Raw genomic sequence first — 18,335 nt, 5'->3', positions numbered from 1 at the left:
TAGTATATGCAATTTTAGCTGATCTTTACCCAAATATTTGTTTTTTGCATTCTAGGTAACATTATATAATCCAGATCAGGATGGCAGTGACAGTCCACGCAGTAGCCTTAACAACAGTCTCTCAGACCAGAGTTTGGCATCTGTTAATTTGAACAGCGTTGGAAGTGTGCACAGCTATACACCAGTAAGCTTATATTTCAGCTCTTTATATTTTAATTCACAATCAGAACTTAGAACTAAACTCAGTGAAAGATACAGATTTTAGAAGGGATGGCTTTAAATATAGAGATATACAATTAACAGATTATAAATAGGCTTTGGAAAACTGTTTCCTGCCTAGATGATGATCCCAAATGCTACTTAGAAGATTATTTGTAACTCGATTTTTAAAATAACTATTTTCAAATAACTCAAAACATATTGCCTTGAATATAGATCATTTTCAAGTATTGGTTGAGTCCACTTCTTCTTAGTTTCAGTTTCAACAACTTTAAAAATAATGGACTATATAATAAATAAGAATTGTAATTTTTAATCAAAATATTTTTCCACTGGTTTTTGTTGTAGTATGATATTAAAATGCATTTAAGTATCTCACAGTTTGTATTTCTCAATTCAAACACTCAAAAATAAGTAATTCTTTTATGAAAACTAACTGGTATTCATTGCTTTGTAATACAGGATTATTATTTAAAATTTTCAAAGCACTAATCTCTTCCATTTTCCTTCTATTTCTTTTTGTTTCTCTTGGAGTTTGTACCTAGTTACCTTGTTTTTACTCCCACCTTTTTCTTGTTTTCTCCTTGGTGTTTCCTTTTGTCTCCCAGAAGTTCAGAGGGAAACAAATAAAGGATGAATGCTTTTTTAATTCAGCAGCTGTATAAGAAATAGAAGTCACAAAATTTGAGTTGTCCAATAGTGTGACAACTTCCATTCCTGCTTGCCAAGAAAGCAGTGTTTATTAGTTTTCACCCTTCCTATAGTGTATAATACCCTACATCCTATAAGTGCTTGAGCATTCAGATTTGAATGAAATCATAAAATAGATATTAAGGTAATTTTTTTGGTCACAGTGAAATTTACAAATCCTACTTCATATAAAAGTTTCTTAACTTTAAAAAAGTTAAGAAAAATAAGTGCCATTATTGAGTAGAGGAAAGGACTTTGGTATAGTTGACTTCTCTAACTAATAGAACAAGACCTAGTCATATTCAAAAAGTAATATATATCAGGATTTTAATGCCTTTAGGCATGTGGGAGTGAGAGGTACTTGATTTTGAATATGTGCTGATTCTGGGGTAGGATAGTGACTAACTCACAGGGCTATGACATCCAAGTTGTGCTTCATCTTTGGCATCCAAGCCAGAGATAGATAGAATCATCTCAATGATATAGACAGCCAATTTAAGAAGAGTGTTTCTCTCCCTTCTCTGTCCCCCTTTGAATTACATTGTATTAGCATGCAAACTACTATTTGTAAATTTTTTTTTGTTTTTGTTTTGGTAATTGCATAAACTCAAATGTAAAGTCTAGAATCAGTAGTATTTTCTTTTAATATTAGGTGACAAACCATCCAGAACCAGTCTCTCAGTCATTAACTCCTCAGCAGCAGCCACAGCCACAATACAGCATCCCAGAACGAGACAAACAACTACTTTTCTCAGAATATAATTTTGAAGATCTTAGTGCCTCATTTCGAAGCCTTTATAAGTCAGTTTTTGAGCAGTCACTTAGCCAACAAGGTGAGTTTTTTGCATTTTAAGAAATATTTTCACAGATATTTGGTATCTTTTCCTACTCTTCATAGTAGTTTACCTGCAGTTAAGGAACAAGAGGTATTAGGATATTAGAAGTACATCGTGTGTGTGTGTGTGTGTGTGTGTGTGTGTGTGTGTGTGTGTGTGTGTGAGAGTTAGTGGTATGTTAGGACTTAGCAAAGGTAGAGCCATAAGAATCTAGTAGTACCCATTTTGGGGCTCTTTTTGCATCACCACTGAAACAACAGTAAGTATAGTGTTGTTGTTGCCTAAGGTGTAGTAGCAAATAAGCTAGCTTCTGGTCATACCATGGCTTTGCTTTAAAAAAAAAAAAAAAAAAAAAAAAAAGGAGTTCTAATCCCTGCCTCATCAAGAGCACTTTTTCCTTGAAGATGTGCACATGTAGGATGATGGCTTTCAAGGCAGTTGAATTGTGCTTAGCATTGAAAGCCATATACAGATCTAATGTGGTTTTTGCCAAGTGGTATAAAATCAAATGAGAGAATTAATGCTATTCTGTATATTTGTTATTTTGCAGAGTATCTGTTTATGCTTCAGCTCAGCTACTTATATTATTTATGATTTTTTTACATGTCAGTGGAAAATATTGAGAGTTGATAATAGGTGAATCAAGTTTAATTGCTTCAGTAGCTGATTTCAAGGTTTAAAGTTCAAGTTCAATGCTAAAGTTTGAATTAGCTTATATATAAAAGATGCCTTTTGGAATTGTTTTTACATGCAGATTCTTTAGGTAACCATGATTTAAGTAGCTTGATCTTAAAATGACAGAATTGACAATACCCAAAGGATATATAATGATTTCATTGTGGTGTAATGGAAAGAGCCTTGGGTCAGAAATTAGATGACTGGCATTGGCATTCCAAGTCAGACTTTGTCCTCTTAAGGAGCTCTGTGTACCTAGTGTCAATCCTTTCTCATCTCTGTCCTTTAGTTTCCTTACTTACACAATAAGGAAGTTAAATTAGATCTTTAAGGTCTCTTTTAGTTCTAATAACTCTGATTTTTATCACCAACAAATGATGCCACTGAACCTTCCAGGGCCTCTATTTCTTCATATCTAAGATGAAGACATCTAGAGCTGGATGATCTTTAAGATCCCTTCTAGCTCTTGAACTGTAATCCACCTCTCTTTCCCCTCCTTTGTGAATCACCTTGATAATCACTTTTAACTATCAGCTCTCCAGTTTCAAGAATCAGCTCTTACCTTTTTTTGAGTATTAACACAGTCTTTTGCCAAAACTGCCAGTTTTAATATTTTATGTTGTACTCAAATATTATGGTAAATACAACAAATCATGGCAACAATATCTTCATCAGATATCTTGACTCCAGAAGGAACTTGAGCCATTGCACAATATTTTTTCTATTTAAATAACATGATACAATCAGTAAAATAATGTTGTCATAGTCCATCTGCTAGGATGTGAAAATAGCCTTATTATATGAACCAGATGTTGTGGTGATGATGTTTGTTAAAATGGTGCTTCTTTGTATAAACCAAATATGTTTAGTCTGATACTAGGTTCTTTAGACAATTGGGTACATGTCAATTATATAATGAGACAAAGGATAAAAGTAGCTTTGACTTTGGTTGATCTACTTTTACTTGGTCTTATGGACCTTACATTCTCTGATTGAAGAATGGCTTCATGGAATGACATGGATTTTTCCAGAGTGAATGATTAAGTTTGTAAGCAGAAGGTGGCTTCTAGCTTACACAGTAACATGGAAATTTGAGAGGGCACACAAGCAGAATATATGTGTTATCATAAAAGGAGTAAGAAAAAATGGAAAGAAGATTAAAACCCTGAGCATTTTGTTTTAACAATAGAATGTAGCATAATAAATAATGGGAAACCAGGTTGGCAGTTGAAAAATAATGTAAATATTAGTTGCTTTCAATTGTCAATTAATATCCACTGAAGGAACATTAAGAATCAGTTACTCTTACCTTAGTTTTTGAATGAAGCTGTTTTTTTGTGTGGTATAATATCCTGTTTCTCATTAAATTGAAACATATGAAGTGACCTAGTTCAACAAACATTTTTTTCAGGGAACTATAGCTAAGAGGGTGAAAAAAGCCAAGAACATATTTTTTATGCAAAGAGAAAAGAAAATAAGAAGTTGGGAAGTTAGAATGCATATTTTGAGTAAATAAATAAAAACAAACTTAACAAATGCTTGGTCTTCCATGTGTTAAAGAGGGGCAGCGAGGTAGTACAGTGGATAGAATGCCAGCCCTGGAGTCAGAAGCACTGAATTCAAATCTAGCTTCAGACATTCAGCTAGTTGTGTGACCCTGGACAGATCACTCAAGACTGATTTCTCTTATCCCCCCACCTCCCTACCCCCACTCCACCCCCCAAAAAAAGATTAATGTGTATAATAGCTGGCTGCTTCCCAGGATACCTAATACTTTAGGCTCTATCAGAATGTGCTCTAGATATTATTTCTCTTTTGAAAAGTATTTCTCCTCTCGAGGATGGAGAAGGGGGGGGAGGAAATTTGGAACTCAAAATTCTATAAAAAAAAATGTTAAAAATTGTTTTTACAGGTAATTGGAAAAAATGCAAAAAATTTAAAAAGTATTTTAAAAAGCAAAAGTATCTCAAGACTGACTTGGAGGAACAATAAATTCCAGTTCCTTCTTTCCGTATCCCAAACATGTATATACAGATTAATTAACAGTCATATGGCCTCAAAGAAAGTGTGATGAAGATGAACTCTCTTAAGATAACCTTAGTACTTCCTAAATTTAAAATCTGGTTTAGAGGATATGAAATGAGATTTCTAATGTGTGTGAGCTTCTAATGCATGGTCTTAAACCTTGTGTAGTAAGATGAAGCTATGTGATACATGAAATATTCATCCCAGTGTTTTAGAAATCTTGATTCCTCCTTGTGGGTTATGACTATCTACTACTGTCCTCCCCCATCCCTGGTAAAGGTAAGTTCTTCTTTGCTTTCCAAAGGTCTTCCTGAAAATAAGTGGTCAAGCTTCTTGAGCAAAGATCACAGCATCTTTGGATTGAGAGTAAATTGAGAGACAGTCAGAGAGAGAGAGAAAAATTTTAAAGTAATATTCTTTATTAAAAAAAATTTACCAAAAATTTCTTTCTCCTTACTATTTTTAGGTTTGATGAGCATCCCTTCTGAATCATCCCAACCACCCCACACTTCATGTTCCTATCAGCACTCTCCCAGCAATACCGTGAGCTCTCACCAACACAGTGGCCAAAGCAGCTTATCGAATAGCCACAGCAGTGGTCTTGGTGCTACTGCCAATAATTCCGTGGCACAAGTTTCTCTGTCTCACCCCCAGATGCACACACAGCCATCTCCACATCCTCCCCATCGACCGCATGGTTTATCACAGCATCCACAACGTCCTCAGCATCCAGCACCACACCCACAACAACACAGCCAGCTGCAGTCTCCACACCCCCAGCATCCGTCTCCACATCAACACATACAGCACCATCAGAATCATCAGCATCAGTCGTTAGCACATCAGACGCATCCACCCCCACAGCAGGTATCCTGTAATTCTGGTAAGTTCTCATCTTCTAACTTGTGTTTAGCTAATTATATATCAGAAACAATTCCTAGCTATTCATAGTCTGTATATTTGAGGATAGGGTGAGGGGGTTGTTCTGAAGTATTTAAAACCACAAAAAAATGGGGAGTCATACATGTAATGGAAATCATGTGACATTTATGACCAAAACTTTGTGTTTGCTTTACAAGTTAAAGGACCTTAGAGATCATCTATTTACACCCACACCCATGTACCCTTTTTTCCTTTTATTTCTTAACAATACTACATTTAATGCATTCCATCCATCTGTAGGTTGAATTGGAGCCTCAATTTAGAATCCATTTTGCTTTATATTTAGATAGGATATTCAGTAAGTATTGTAGATCTTTGTGTCAAAACTTTTGGATTGCTCTGATGCTCTTGTTAAGTTTCTTCTTTATGTGCATTTGGAAGGTATATAGAGCTACAAATAAAATAGCCTTTGAAACAGTGATCTGGTGGAGTCTTTGAGAACCTTGTTTTAAACCAAAGTTTGATAATATTATGATGTGCAACAATAATTGCTTTCTTCCTTTCTTCCCTTTAAAATGATTGTAGTCATCTCTTCTTTTTAATTTTATGTTTTTACTCTGAACTTTGGATTGAGAATAAATTGAGAGACTGAAAAAAATGTTGCTATTCATATAGCAGATCACAAAAAAGGTTCTGTATTAAACTGTTAGTCTCCATTTAACCGTGCTGGAATTGAAAATATATATGATATATTCTATACATTACTCTCAAAGCTTTTGTGTTTGTAGGTGCTTCCTTTCCAGATTTCATTCTATCTCCTGTATATTTTTTTTAAATGTTATAATGTCCTTTTTTTTTGGTCATCACTATTTTTCTCTTCTCTATATACCTTTACCTACCAAGACTTATATGTATCTATATATCTATATATGTGTATGCCTTGTATCCTTCACTTCTCTGTTAAGAGGAGGATAATGTGTCATTATAGGTTCTCTGTAAGCATGATTACTCAATTTAGGTAATATTTAAATAAAAAACTTTTCAAACCTTGAAATGCTACATAAATTCTAAGATGATGATGATTACAGTTACGGCTTTGATCATTGTCCTTTCAAAATTTTTCTTTACGTTGTTGTTATCTTGGTATAAATTTTTCTCCTGTTTCTGTTTATTTTACCCTGCATCAAGTTACACACATAGGGTGATCTCATAACCAAATTAAGAGAAGCAAGAAAAAAAATTGTCTTTTATATCTGTGAATAGAAGAAAAGTTCATGACCAAACAAGATATAGCAAGCATCACAGGAGATAAAATGAATAATTTTGATTATGTAAATTTTTAAAAATTTGCGCCAGAATAATGCAGAAAGGGAAAAGAGGGGGGAGGGGGGAGGAAGGATCCATTGCAACAAATTTAGCTCATTTTTGTTTAATTTCCAAAATACATAAGAATTTATATGAATAAGAACCATTTGTCAGTTGATAAATGGTCCAAGATACATATAAGTAATTCTCAAGAAGAGAAATCCAAAATATCATTAGAAAAAAGTTCCTAATGACTAATCATTACAGAAATGCAAATTAAAGGAATTCCTCCTTGTACTTATCAGATTGGCAAAATTATCACTCGAAAAAACAAATGTTGGAGGATTTATGAAAAAACAAACCACAATAATGCACTGTTTGTAGAGTTGTAAAACGATACAACCAGTCTAGAAAGCTAAAAGTTTGTAAGTTGTGTATACCCTTTGACCCAAAGAAGTCAAAGAAAAAGATGGACCTTCAGGGATTTTTAAAAAAAAAAAGTTTATAGCTATTTTGTGGTGGGCAAAGACTTGGAAAATAAGGGAGTGCCTATCAGTTGAAGAGTGATATGTGAATGTAAATGAACTATGTTTTAAATTGATAATAGGCTGGTCTCAGAAAGAAAAAGAAAAAAACCTGGCAAAACTTGAATGAACTGATAGAAAATGAAAACCAGGAGAACAATCCATATAGTAACAACAACATTATAAAGACAAACAACTTTGAAACTCGTAAGAGTTCTGATCAATAAAATGACCAGTCACAGGTTGAAAGATGAAGCATGCTACTCACCAGAGAGGTGATGAACTTAACATGCAAAATGAAAAATATAGACTTTTTGGACATGACTCATGCTTGACTGTGCATATTTGTTGCAAGGTTTTCATTTTTTTCCCCCAATGAGGGCAAACAGGAGAGAGGGAGAAAATAGATGGAAGAGAAAATTGTTTGCTAATTGGAAAAATTTTTTTTTTTTTGCAAAAGAAAATATTGCTAGTCTTGTGGATCTTGATTGTAGTTTCCTGGTACTCAATATGCTTCCTTCTGAATGCTTTAATATGGGGACTTCTGGATTTGACTTTTAATTTTGGAGTTTCTTAAGGAGGTGATTGGTAGATCTTTTAATTTACTTTACTTCTAATCAATCTGGGAAGTTTTCATTCATGATTTCTTTAAATATAGTATAAGACCCTTCTCTTCTCTAACATAATTTGGGGAATTAGTGTCATTTTTAAAAAGACATTAAAATATTAAAGATATATATTAAAACTTAGTATTTTCCCCAGTTATATGAAAATAATTTTCACATGTTTTTTAAGTTTTTGAGTTCTAAATTCTGTCCCTCTTCCCTTCCTCCTTTCATTGACAAAAGTAAGCAATTCAGTATTGGTTATACTTGTACGGTTGTGTAAAACATAGTCCATGTTAGTCATGTTGTGAAAGAAAACACAGACAAAAATTGTCAGAAAAATAAAGAAAAAGTATGCTTCAGTCTACATTCAGACTCTTATCAGTTCTTTGGATGAATGGTTTTTTTCATCATAAGTCCTCCAGAATTGTCTTAGATCACTGTATTGCTGAGAATAGCTAAGTCATTCACAACTGATCATTATATAATATTGCTGTTAATGTATATAATGTTCTTCTGGTTTCCAAGGTTTTTACTTATTCATTTATTTATTTGTTTTTGGAGAGCATCCTACTACTCATTTCTTATAGTGTAGTGGTATTTCATCATAATCATATACAACAGCTTCTTCAGTCATTATCCTATTGATGGACATTCCCTCAATTTCCTATTCATTGTCATCATGAAAAGAGCTATTATACATAATTTTATGAGATAAACTCTTTTCCACTTTAAAAAAAAAATCTTTTTGGTATATAGACATATAATGGTATTGCTTGATCAAAGAGAACATAATGGTTTTTATAATCTTTTGGGTATAGTTTCAAATTGCTTCTCCAGAATGGTTAAATCAGTTCAAGGCTTGACTTCACCAACAGTAAGTTGATGTCTCAATTTTCCCTCATCCCTGCCAACATATGTCATTTTCCTTCTCTCTCATATTAGCTGATCTGATAGGTGTATGTGGTAGTAGCTCAGTTTTAATTTGCAATTTTATAATCAATAGTGATTTAGAACATTTTTTTTCAGATGACTATAGATATCCTTTGACCATTTGTCATTTTAAGGAATGGCTCTTGTTTCCATAATTTTGACTCAAAAATGAGGTCTTTGCTATAAAATAATTTTCTCTAAATTATAATTGCTAATTATGGATTTCCCTCCATCTAATTTTTCAATTTGTCCTATTCTCTCCTTTTCCCCTGCCCATTCTCAAGAGGTGTTTTTTCTTATTTACCTTCCCCAATATGCCCACCTTTCTATCAGTTCCCTTACCTCCTACTCCCATCCCATTCCTCACCTACTTACCTGTATGGTATGATAGATTTCTCTACCCAATTGAGTGTGTATGATATTGCTCTTTGAGCCAGTTTTAATGACAGTAAGGCTCATTCATTCCCCCCATCTCCCCCTCCTCTATAAAGGCTCTTTTGAACCTTTTTTTTTGTGTCATATAATTTACCCCACTCTGCCTCTCCCTCTTCCTCTCTCCCATTTCACCCTTCAAATTACTTCTTTTTAGCTAATCTTCCTATCGTGTTCAGTTTATACCTGTGTCCTTAATGAGAATTTTCTTTAAGAATTAAAAAATACATTTTTCTCATGTAGGAATGTGAGCAGTTTAACCTTATTGAATCCCTTATGATTTCTCATTTCTGTTTACCTTTTGATGGATCTCTTGAATCTTGTATTTTAAAGTCACATTTTCTGTACACTTCTAGTATTAACATGAATGCTTGAAAAATCCTTTATTTCATTGAATGCCCCTCCCCTTTTTTTTGACCGGAAGTATAATAAAATAATAATAATAATACAGGAGTATAATATAAATTTTGCTGGATAAGTAATTATTGATTATAATCTAGCTCTTTTGCCACATGGAATATCATATTCCAAGCTCTTCAGTCATTTAATGTAAAAACTGCTAAATCTTGTATTATCCTAACCATGGCTCCATGATATTTGCTTATTTCTGGCTGCTTGCAGTGTTTTCTTCTTGACTTAGTAACAATGGGATTCATCCATAATATTCCTGAGAGTTGTCATTTGGGGATCTCTTTCAGGAGATGTTAATAGATTTTTTTTTTTCCAATTTCTGTTTAACCCTCAGCTTCTAAGATATTAGAGGGGTTTTCATTGATCATTCTTTGAAATGTGATGTCTAGGGTTTTTTGTTTGTTTGTTTTGATTATGGCTTGTAGATAGACCAATAATTCTTCATTTCTCTCTTCTGGATCTTTTCTAGGTCAGTTGATTTTCCAGTAAAGTATGTCATTTTCTTCTATTTTCACATTCTTTTGATTTATTGTTTATTGATGTCTTATAGAGTCATTAGCTTCCACTTGTCCAGTTCTAATTTTTTAAAAATTATTTTCTTCAGTGAATATTTTACATCTTTTTACATTTGGTAAATTTTGCTTTTTAATGAATTGCTCTTTTTATTGAACTTTTATTCATCTTGTTCCATTTAGCCAACTCTTTAATTTTTTAAAGTATTCTTTTCTTCACTAGATTTTTGTGCCTCTTTTACTGTTTCACCTATTTTGTGTTTTAAGTTATTCTTAGTATTTTTTTTTTTTTGTTCCCCTTTACCAACCTGTTTTTTTCATGATTTTCTTCTTTCACTCTCTCCTCTAAATTTTTCCTCTACCTCTTTTACTTGATTTTTAAAATCCTTTTTGAGCTCTTCCATGTCTTGAGACCAATTGATATTTTTCTTTGAAGCTTTGGATGTTGTAGTTTTGATTTTATCTTCTACTGTTTGGATTTTGATCTCTCCTGTCATCATAGTAACTTTCTATAGTCAAGATATTTTTCTTCTGTTTGCTCACAATCCCAGCCTGTTTGTTGAGTTTTAAGTCTGCTACATTGAAACTCTGCTTCCAGAAAAGAGGAGGTACTATCCCAAACTTAATGTTTTTTTGTGTAGTCGTTTTCAGAGATAATTTTGGGGACCTCTCAAGACTTAAGAGGTCCCCAGATAATTCTCTGTGGTACAATGTAGGGAAAGATGTGTTTAATATTCTACTGTGCTCTGGTCTGTGACAAAGATCCCAGCTGCTCTGAGGCTGTAAACTCTGGTGGAGTGCTGCTCTCCTTGTCCTGAAAATGAGATTCCGGACTGTTATCCAGATCCAAATATAGGCAGCGCAACAAAATACTGTTCCCAGTGCCACTTTGTGCCAAAGACTCCTATAATCTTCTCTGACCAGTTCTCTGATCCCCTTACTGTCTGTGGGTTAGTGGTCCACTGCTGCCTCTTGATTCATTTACCTCCAAAGTCTACTGCTCATTTGCTGGTGTTGCACTCAAGAAAAGTACAACAAACTTTTCTTGCCAACTCAGTATGTTGTTTTGAGCTGGGAAATTGTTTCACCTTATCCTTTTGTGGATTCTGCTACTCCAGAATATGTTTAGAGCCAGTAAGGTTCCTAGAGAAACATTAGGGAGAGCTCAGGCACAAGTCCCTGCCTTTTCTATTCCTTCTTGGCTCTGTTCTTCCCTTTCTTAGTTTTCAAGTAGTCCAGTGATTTTTAAGTGTTCTCTTTCCACCTCTTTTCCAAGTCAGATATTTTTGAAAGCAGATTTCTTATATTTTGATATATTTTTGGATTCCATTTCTTATATAAGATTAAGATTACTGCTTTGCAAATTACTAATTCTCCTTTCCTCTAGAGATTTTTTTTGTCATGCTTTATTTATATTAGATTTTTGAATGCTTTTATGGACCTTGTAGAAATTCTTTTTCTTTCCTTTCCTTCCTTCTTTTTAGTCAGTTTGTAATTGTTAGTCAACAAGTATTTTTAAGGCTCTTAACTATGTTCCAGAGACAAAACCAAAAAGAAAGACAGTCCCTCCTTACGAGACTTATGTTCTGTTGGGGAGGCAACATATAAAAATAAACTGAAAAGAAAGAGGGTAAAGAAGATAATCGACTTAGAGACATGATGGAGAAATCTAGAGATATATAATTTGGTGAGAAGTGAAGAGATGGCTGGCTCTCTTCTTAAGCTGAGGTTCTTTGAGGAGTGATCCAATCAGGAAGAGACCTGGGTGCAAAACAGGTCTAAGCTGTGGATTCCAGTTCTAAAGTGATTTTTCAAGGTGGAGTCTTCTGGGGCATAGTTGAATAGTTATGGAATTAATTTACGATTTTTGAGTTAGGTGTTTTCTTTGATTTATTTATCTGTTTAACTTTAGTTTCTGAATTGTAATTTTGTGCCAGGGCTAGACTGTTTCCCTGCTTCACTTGTGATAGCTCCTCTTTGGTATCGATCACCTTTTGTTCTCTTGATACTTGTGCTGGCCTCGACCTATTGGCCTCCCTGAAACATTGATGTTTTAAGTGTGGAGTGCTGGATTTCGAGATAGCTTGCTAGATCTTAAAGTCCCAGACTTAAGGTGAAATTAATATGAGAGATCTTGGGCCTTTGCCAGGACAGTCCTCTGCATTTACTGTAGATTGTTGTCTGGTCCTGCTGGTACTTGCTTTGTGAGGGGCCAGGATCCCTTTCCTTTTGTGCTCAAGTTTTCTGACCTCTGGTGATATTCTGAGGTGGATTATGTCACTTACTATAGTTTCTCATTGGATTTTTTGATCATTGTTTGTTTCGTGCAAAAGTTAAGGTTTTGCTGAAGTGGGTTTGTAGGAGGTGGGGGGGGACCTACCTCTGATTCAGGCTACTGATAACAGACTACTACTTGGCAGAAAGCCTGTCTTTTGTTTTTGTATCACTTCCATTTTCTAGTTTTTTCTTTTCCTTCCCCTTTTCAGAGGGAAAAAATGTTATGCAGAATTTTCCATCATTCTATGGGAGGCCAATAATCCTCCATCTCAGCAAAAAATAAAAAGAGATACGTCCTCTTCCTACTGTTTGAAGTTTAGCTTGGTCATTAGAATTTCCCAGCATTCAGTTTGAATCTATTGTTATTATTTCCATTTAAATTATATTGTAATTATATATTATTTTTGATACAGAAAATATTGACTGCTTACTTCATTTTGTTCCTTATTTCTTATGGCATATAACTATTTCATTGCATTCTTGTAACTTATTTTATTTTGCCCTTTTCCAATATTTGAGTCTCTGCCATGTTTCCATATCTCTTCTACACTTCAGGCACAGCTCCCTCCTCCCCAAAAAAGTCCTGCTGTGAATGTTTTGGTGTTGATGGGACTTTAATTTTTAACATTGAACATATCCAACATCGGGGTTGCTGGGTTAAAGAATGTGGACATTTTAGTCCCTCTGCAGTGTGGCATAATGGTTTAAGAGATGACCTCAGTACTAGGAAGACAGGGCTTTAAGCTGGCTCTGATATAAACTAATTAGGTGACTAGATAAATTATTGAACATCTCAGTACTCCAGGAAATATCACAAGTGTTAAGAGAATGTTTTTCCTTCTCCACATGAAGGAAATCACAATTCCAAGTCTTGTCCTTCTGCTTTCTTAGCATAATTCCAAATTGCTTTCCATTAATTTGCCTATCTTTCCACAACACCACTTGGGTGGGTGGTTTTTCTCTTTTATCTTATTTGCCAGTTCACTGGACCAGAGGTAAAGCCGCTAACTTGTTTTGATTTCCATTTCTTTTCTTAGTGATTTGGAGCAGTGTTCCATATGTAGATCTTGGAGAGAACTATTTGTACCTATGCTTTGACCACAATCACTTAAAATGACTTTGGGACTTAAAAATATTTGTGTTATTTTTCTGTTTATCTTGGATATCAGATCCTTATTAGAGACATGGTTTTCAGTTGCATAGTCCTAGGCAAAATCAACCTTGCTGACCTACTCTCTCCACTAGAATCTCCGTCTTTCTTGACTTGTTCCTTTCTTTCCCTCTATGCTACCACCTTTCTTAATTTCTTGGAAAGCTCTAACTTATAATTGAGATATGATAATGTCACATGAAAATATCTCCAGGGCTATTGGCATTGGGCCAAAGGAAATTAAAATGTTGCAATGACCACAAGGAAGATTAATGATGTTTTGGATAAGGTGCATCTGTCCTCGGAGTCAGATTGTCTGGGGTTGCAGCGTTGGAGAAATGAGGGTGGGGATGGGGGGGGGGTGTAGAAATGACCCTTCCTGTATTCCCAACCCTTCATTTTTTCTGCTGCCAGGAACCCGAGGTTTATTAGGCAAAAGGTTACAGTGGAAAGAGTACTGAAGAGTGCTGAACTTGGAGTCACAGGACTTGAGTTCAAATCCTCCTCTGCCACTTACCAGTGTAACTTTGAGTAAGTCATTTGACCTCTCTCGTGTTCAGTTTCCTCATCTGTAAAAATAAAGGGGTTGGAGTAGGTGACCTCTAGGGTCTTGCAATAGTACGTGGGTTATAGAGAAATTTTCTCCTTTTGCCAAAAGTTCTTCCAGACTTTTTCATGGCATATCTTTATGAGTAAGGGTAGCGAGTCAGCAGAGGACACTTGCTACCACTTTTCATTCTTCTTATTAAATAGAAACGTAACAGACTTCACCAGCATGTTAACAGTAGTGAAGATTAAGATTGTCTGTTGAAGTTTATTCACTTTTTTCTCATACAGTCTTAATATTTAGGAAAAGTAGTGTTCCTTTTCTTTTTATTTTAAATGTGAAAAACACAAAGATACATAAACATTTTTGTATCTCAGGAACAGAAAAAGAGGATTGTATATGAAGAATGAATATCATATACAGATTGAAGTTTTTGAAAGTTCGACGGTTTCAAAGCTAGGCAACTAGATAAAGGCAGCTGAAGGAACAATGGTGTACTGGATTTGGATTCAGTAACACTCAAGGCCTTGGTTTTCTGTAAAATGGGCAACTAATACTTGTATTGCCATTTATCACAATGTTGTTGATCTCAAAAGAGATAATTTACATAAAATATTTCCTTAATGTGCATATAAATGTCATTTTATAAACAAGATTTTTAAAAAAGAAATATAACCTTTTCTCCTTTTCCCTATAAATCCACTTTGTTTTATTTTGACCTCTAGAAAATTAAAAACAAAATAAAAAGCCATAGACTTTTGTTTGAATAAATTGATATTGTCACAGATGTGGCCTCACACATTTAACTAGCTGTGTGACCATGGCATATCACTTAACCACTATCTTCTTCAGTTTCCTCATTTGTAAAATGAATATTATAATAGCACCTGCCCTCAGGGTTGTTGAGAAGACCAAATGAATTAATATTTGTAAACATTTTGCAAATTTTAAAGTGCTATTTAAATCCTACTTGTTACCATTAATTAAAGCAGCCTGTCACTGTTTGTCTCCTTCCACTCTTCATTCTGTTCTCTTCTGTGAAGTTTTAAGAGTGCTTTGATTATTGATGGTTCCTCTGTTTCTCTCATTTCCCCCTCCTTCCCTGTTAAAGGGAAGAAAAATCTTATAATTGATTAACATAGTCAAACAAAACAAGTCTACCAATTGCCAGAAAATGTTTAAATCCAAGTCCCACACCTGTCTGCCAGGTGATGATGGGTAGGTACCATGCTTTATTGTTTCTCCTCTGGAGCTGTGATCAGTCATGGTTTTGATCACTTCATGATCTATGAAGTATGACTTTCTATGTCGTGACTTTTTCAATAGAAAATGAGAAGCAATACACTGCTTTGTATGGAGGATTGAAACTGGAGTCAGAAACTTCTGAGTCTTGGTTTTCTGCAAAATGGACAAACTAACACTATCATAGTGGTCTCAAAAGAGATTATTTATGTAAAGTAGTGTTTCCTTAGCTTGCATTTTATAAACAAAAGGTTTCTTTTAAGAAATACAACCTTATTTTCTTTTTCTTAAAAATCCCTTTCAGTTTTAAATAATTTGACCTCTAGAAAATTAAAAAGAAAACAGAACACCAGAAGACTTTTGTCTAAATAATGTGATATTGTCACAAGTACCTGCTCTAGAATTTCTTATTCTTTTTCAGTTTTGCTGTGGATTAGCAAGTTAGTTTGATTTAAGTGGTTAGACAGTACATTTAATACTTTTTTCCCTCAAAAGGGTGCTTTTTCTGTTAATAGAATGTCAGTGGAATATTAATACATATTCATTGTTGAACAGAGAGATGTGGATCATATTTTTGGATACTAATTTTTAAAGTACTGATGTAAGCTAATTTTTAAATAATTTTACAATTCCAGACAACTTGATTTGTTAATTTTTTTGACCAAAGGTGTAATTGATGCATATATTTATGTTAGCATTAAGAAGTGAAGTGAAGCATCTCTTATCTACCTCACAAGATTGCTATTTAAATGCTTTATAAATTTTAAAGTATTGTAGAAATAGTAGTGTCTTATTATTTGTTCCAACAGAATGAGCTAGAAATGTGGGGAGATTTTGGCCAGTATCTTAGCATATTAAATTGCCACCAAAAGCATTATTTGTGTATACTGATTTTTCTTTAAAAAACAATATTATTTTTGTTTATGAAAAGCCCATGGACTTTTAAATTGTTAGATGACATCACCATGGGTAAGATTTTTTAATAGATCTCAAATGGTGCATAGGCCCAGGTAACCTCTGGCTAAGGTTTTGAATTTTGATATCTGTAGGTTATGTTGTTTCCAATATAATTATGATATTTATTTCATGTTGACATTTTTTCACAGACTCTCAGAATATTTAGATGTAGAGGGAACCTTAGAAATTACCTAGTTTGACCCTCCTCACCCTTCTCATCCCCCATTGAACAGATAAGGGTCCAGAGGCCCAGAGAGGGGAAAGGACTTAGCCAGGGCCACAGAACTACTGTGGCAGTTGGAACTCAGAATTGAACTCCATACTTTTCCTTCTATATCACTTTGGAGTTTTACAAATCGCTCTTAAAACTAACTTCCTTTAATAAATTTTTAAGTCTTAAAACAACAAAAACAATTTATATGAGAGAAAAAGATTAAAATATAAATGCAAAATAACCATGTAAATACATAATATGTTATGTTACATATTACATAATCTATAATAATTATGATATATAACCATAAAATAATATAAAATATAAAATAATTTAAATTTTTATCCATTCCAGTTACCTAGTTACATTTTATAAAAAGGGTTATGTCCTGTCCTTTTCATAGACTATTCCAGGAGGAACCTTAAATTTGTCTAAAATAGGAATTTTTAACTTTTGTTGAGGCTTGGACTCTTTTGGCAGTTTGATAACTAATACCCATGGACCCTCTTTTCAGAGTAATGGTTTTAAATGTGTAAAATAAAATATATAGCATTGGAAATACAGCCAGATCAATAGGTGCTTTATTAAGCACTTAACATGTGTTGAGTACTATGCTAAATAATAGGGATACAAAGAAAGGCAAAAAGATTTCTGTTCCTAAGGAAATCTCTAACAACTATATACAAATAAATTTATATACAGGATATATTGGAGGCCATCTCAGAGAGAGGCACAAGCTTTAGGGGAAGACTTGGAAAGGTGTCTTTGGGAAGGTGGGATTTTGATAAGACTTCAAGGGGGCCAGAAGACAAGGATGAGGCATAATACTCTAGACTTGGGAGAGTAGCAGTGAAAATGCTTAGTATTTAGTATGCAAATGCAAAATGTATTAAAATGTTAACAGTAAGCAAGGCCAGAGTCATTGTTAACACAGCTAAATAGTAAATACAGCTGAAATAATTTCAAACGAATTCATGAACTCCAGATTAAGAACCCTTGGTTTACAAAAAAGCAGTTTACAACCTTCTAGGAATATATGTTTCAGTAACTTTTTTCTGCTTTTTAATTTTAATCCTTGTTGCTGAAATTTAAATACATCCTTTTTGCCCAACTTTTTTTAGAAATGAAATAGAATGGGGGAAAAAAGGGTAACAATAGAATTTTATAGGAATATTTATAGGTTATATATTATTACCATATTCAGGCAGGCCCTGTGATAATCAGTACATTCACAATACATTTGCAAACAAGTTACACCTTTTGTCAATATTCTGTTTAAGAAGAAAAACATGACCAATAATTTTTTAGATTTCAAGCTCCTACAGGCAAGAACTGTACTTTATTCGTATTTCCCATGGCATTCAAATATTTGTTGAATAAATGTTGAAAGATAACAAACTTTTAAGAATTTAGGAATCTTTATTTTCTAACAGTCTTCTTCAGCTTTCACTATCTCATCTATAAGATAGAAGTAAGGAAGCTTCTTTGAGAAGTCACTAGTAATTTATATTTAAAAGGATTCTGAAAACCGAAAATTTATCTATGGGGTAAGGACTTGAAAAATAGCTTAAGAAAAGGTCCTGAAGGACCCAAAATGGGAAGACATTCCCAAGATGCACAAATTAACTTGAGATACTGGTTAAATAATGTAGGAAACTGACATGGTATCTGAGAGTAATTGGGATCTCAGGGCTCCCCAAACCATTGATTAGCAGTGTTGTATCTATGTCTTTGCCAATTCTAAGTTTTAAACATTTCACTTAAGATTTATAGAATTGCGCCTTAACTTTTTCAGGTGTTTCTACTGATTGGTATGCAACACTGGATATGCTGAAAGAAAGCTGTCGGATCGCTAGCAGTGTTAATTGGTCAGACGTGGATCTTTCACAGTTCCAAGGT

General features: G+C 34.0%; 1 protein-coding gene across 2 annotated transcripts in view; it reads left to right on the top strand.

Annotated features, from left to right (window-relative positions):
• FOXJ3 (forkhead box J3) overlaps positions 1-18,335 on the top strand; it is a 140,504-nt gene that overhangs the window by 111,558 nt on the left and 10,611 nt on the right. For both annotated transcript variants that reach the window (XM_031962336.1, XM_031962335.1), the window contains 4 exons: positions 56-184; positions 1,562-1,742; positions 4,912-5,328; positions 18,232-18,333. In XM_031962336.1, the coding sequence (XP_031818196.1) occupies positions 56-184; positions 1,562-1,742; positions 4,912-5,328; positions 18,232-18,333 (829 nt within the window). The remainder of the gene's footprint in view (positions 1-55; positions 185-1,561; positions 1,743-4,911; positions 5,329-18,231; positions 18,334-18,335) is intronic.

This window comes from Sarcophilus harrisii, chromosome 3, assembly GCF_902635505.1.
Source record: "Sarcophilus harrisii chromosome 3, mSarHar1.11, whole genome shotgun sequence".
NCBI classification, from domain to species: Eukaryota; Metazoa; Chordata; class Mammalia; order Dasyuromorphia; family Dasyuridae; genus Sarcophilus; species Sarcophilus harrisii.
Note: the sequence above shows the minus strand (reverse complement) of the source record. Positions and strands in the feature narration are given on the sequence as shown.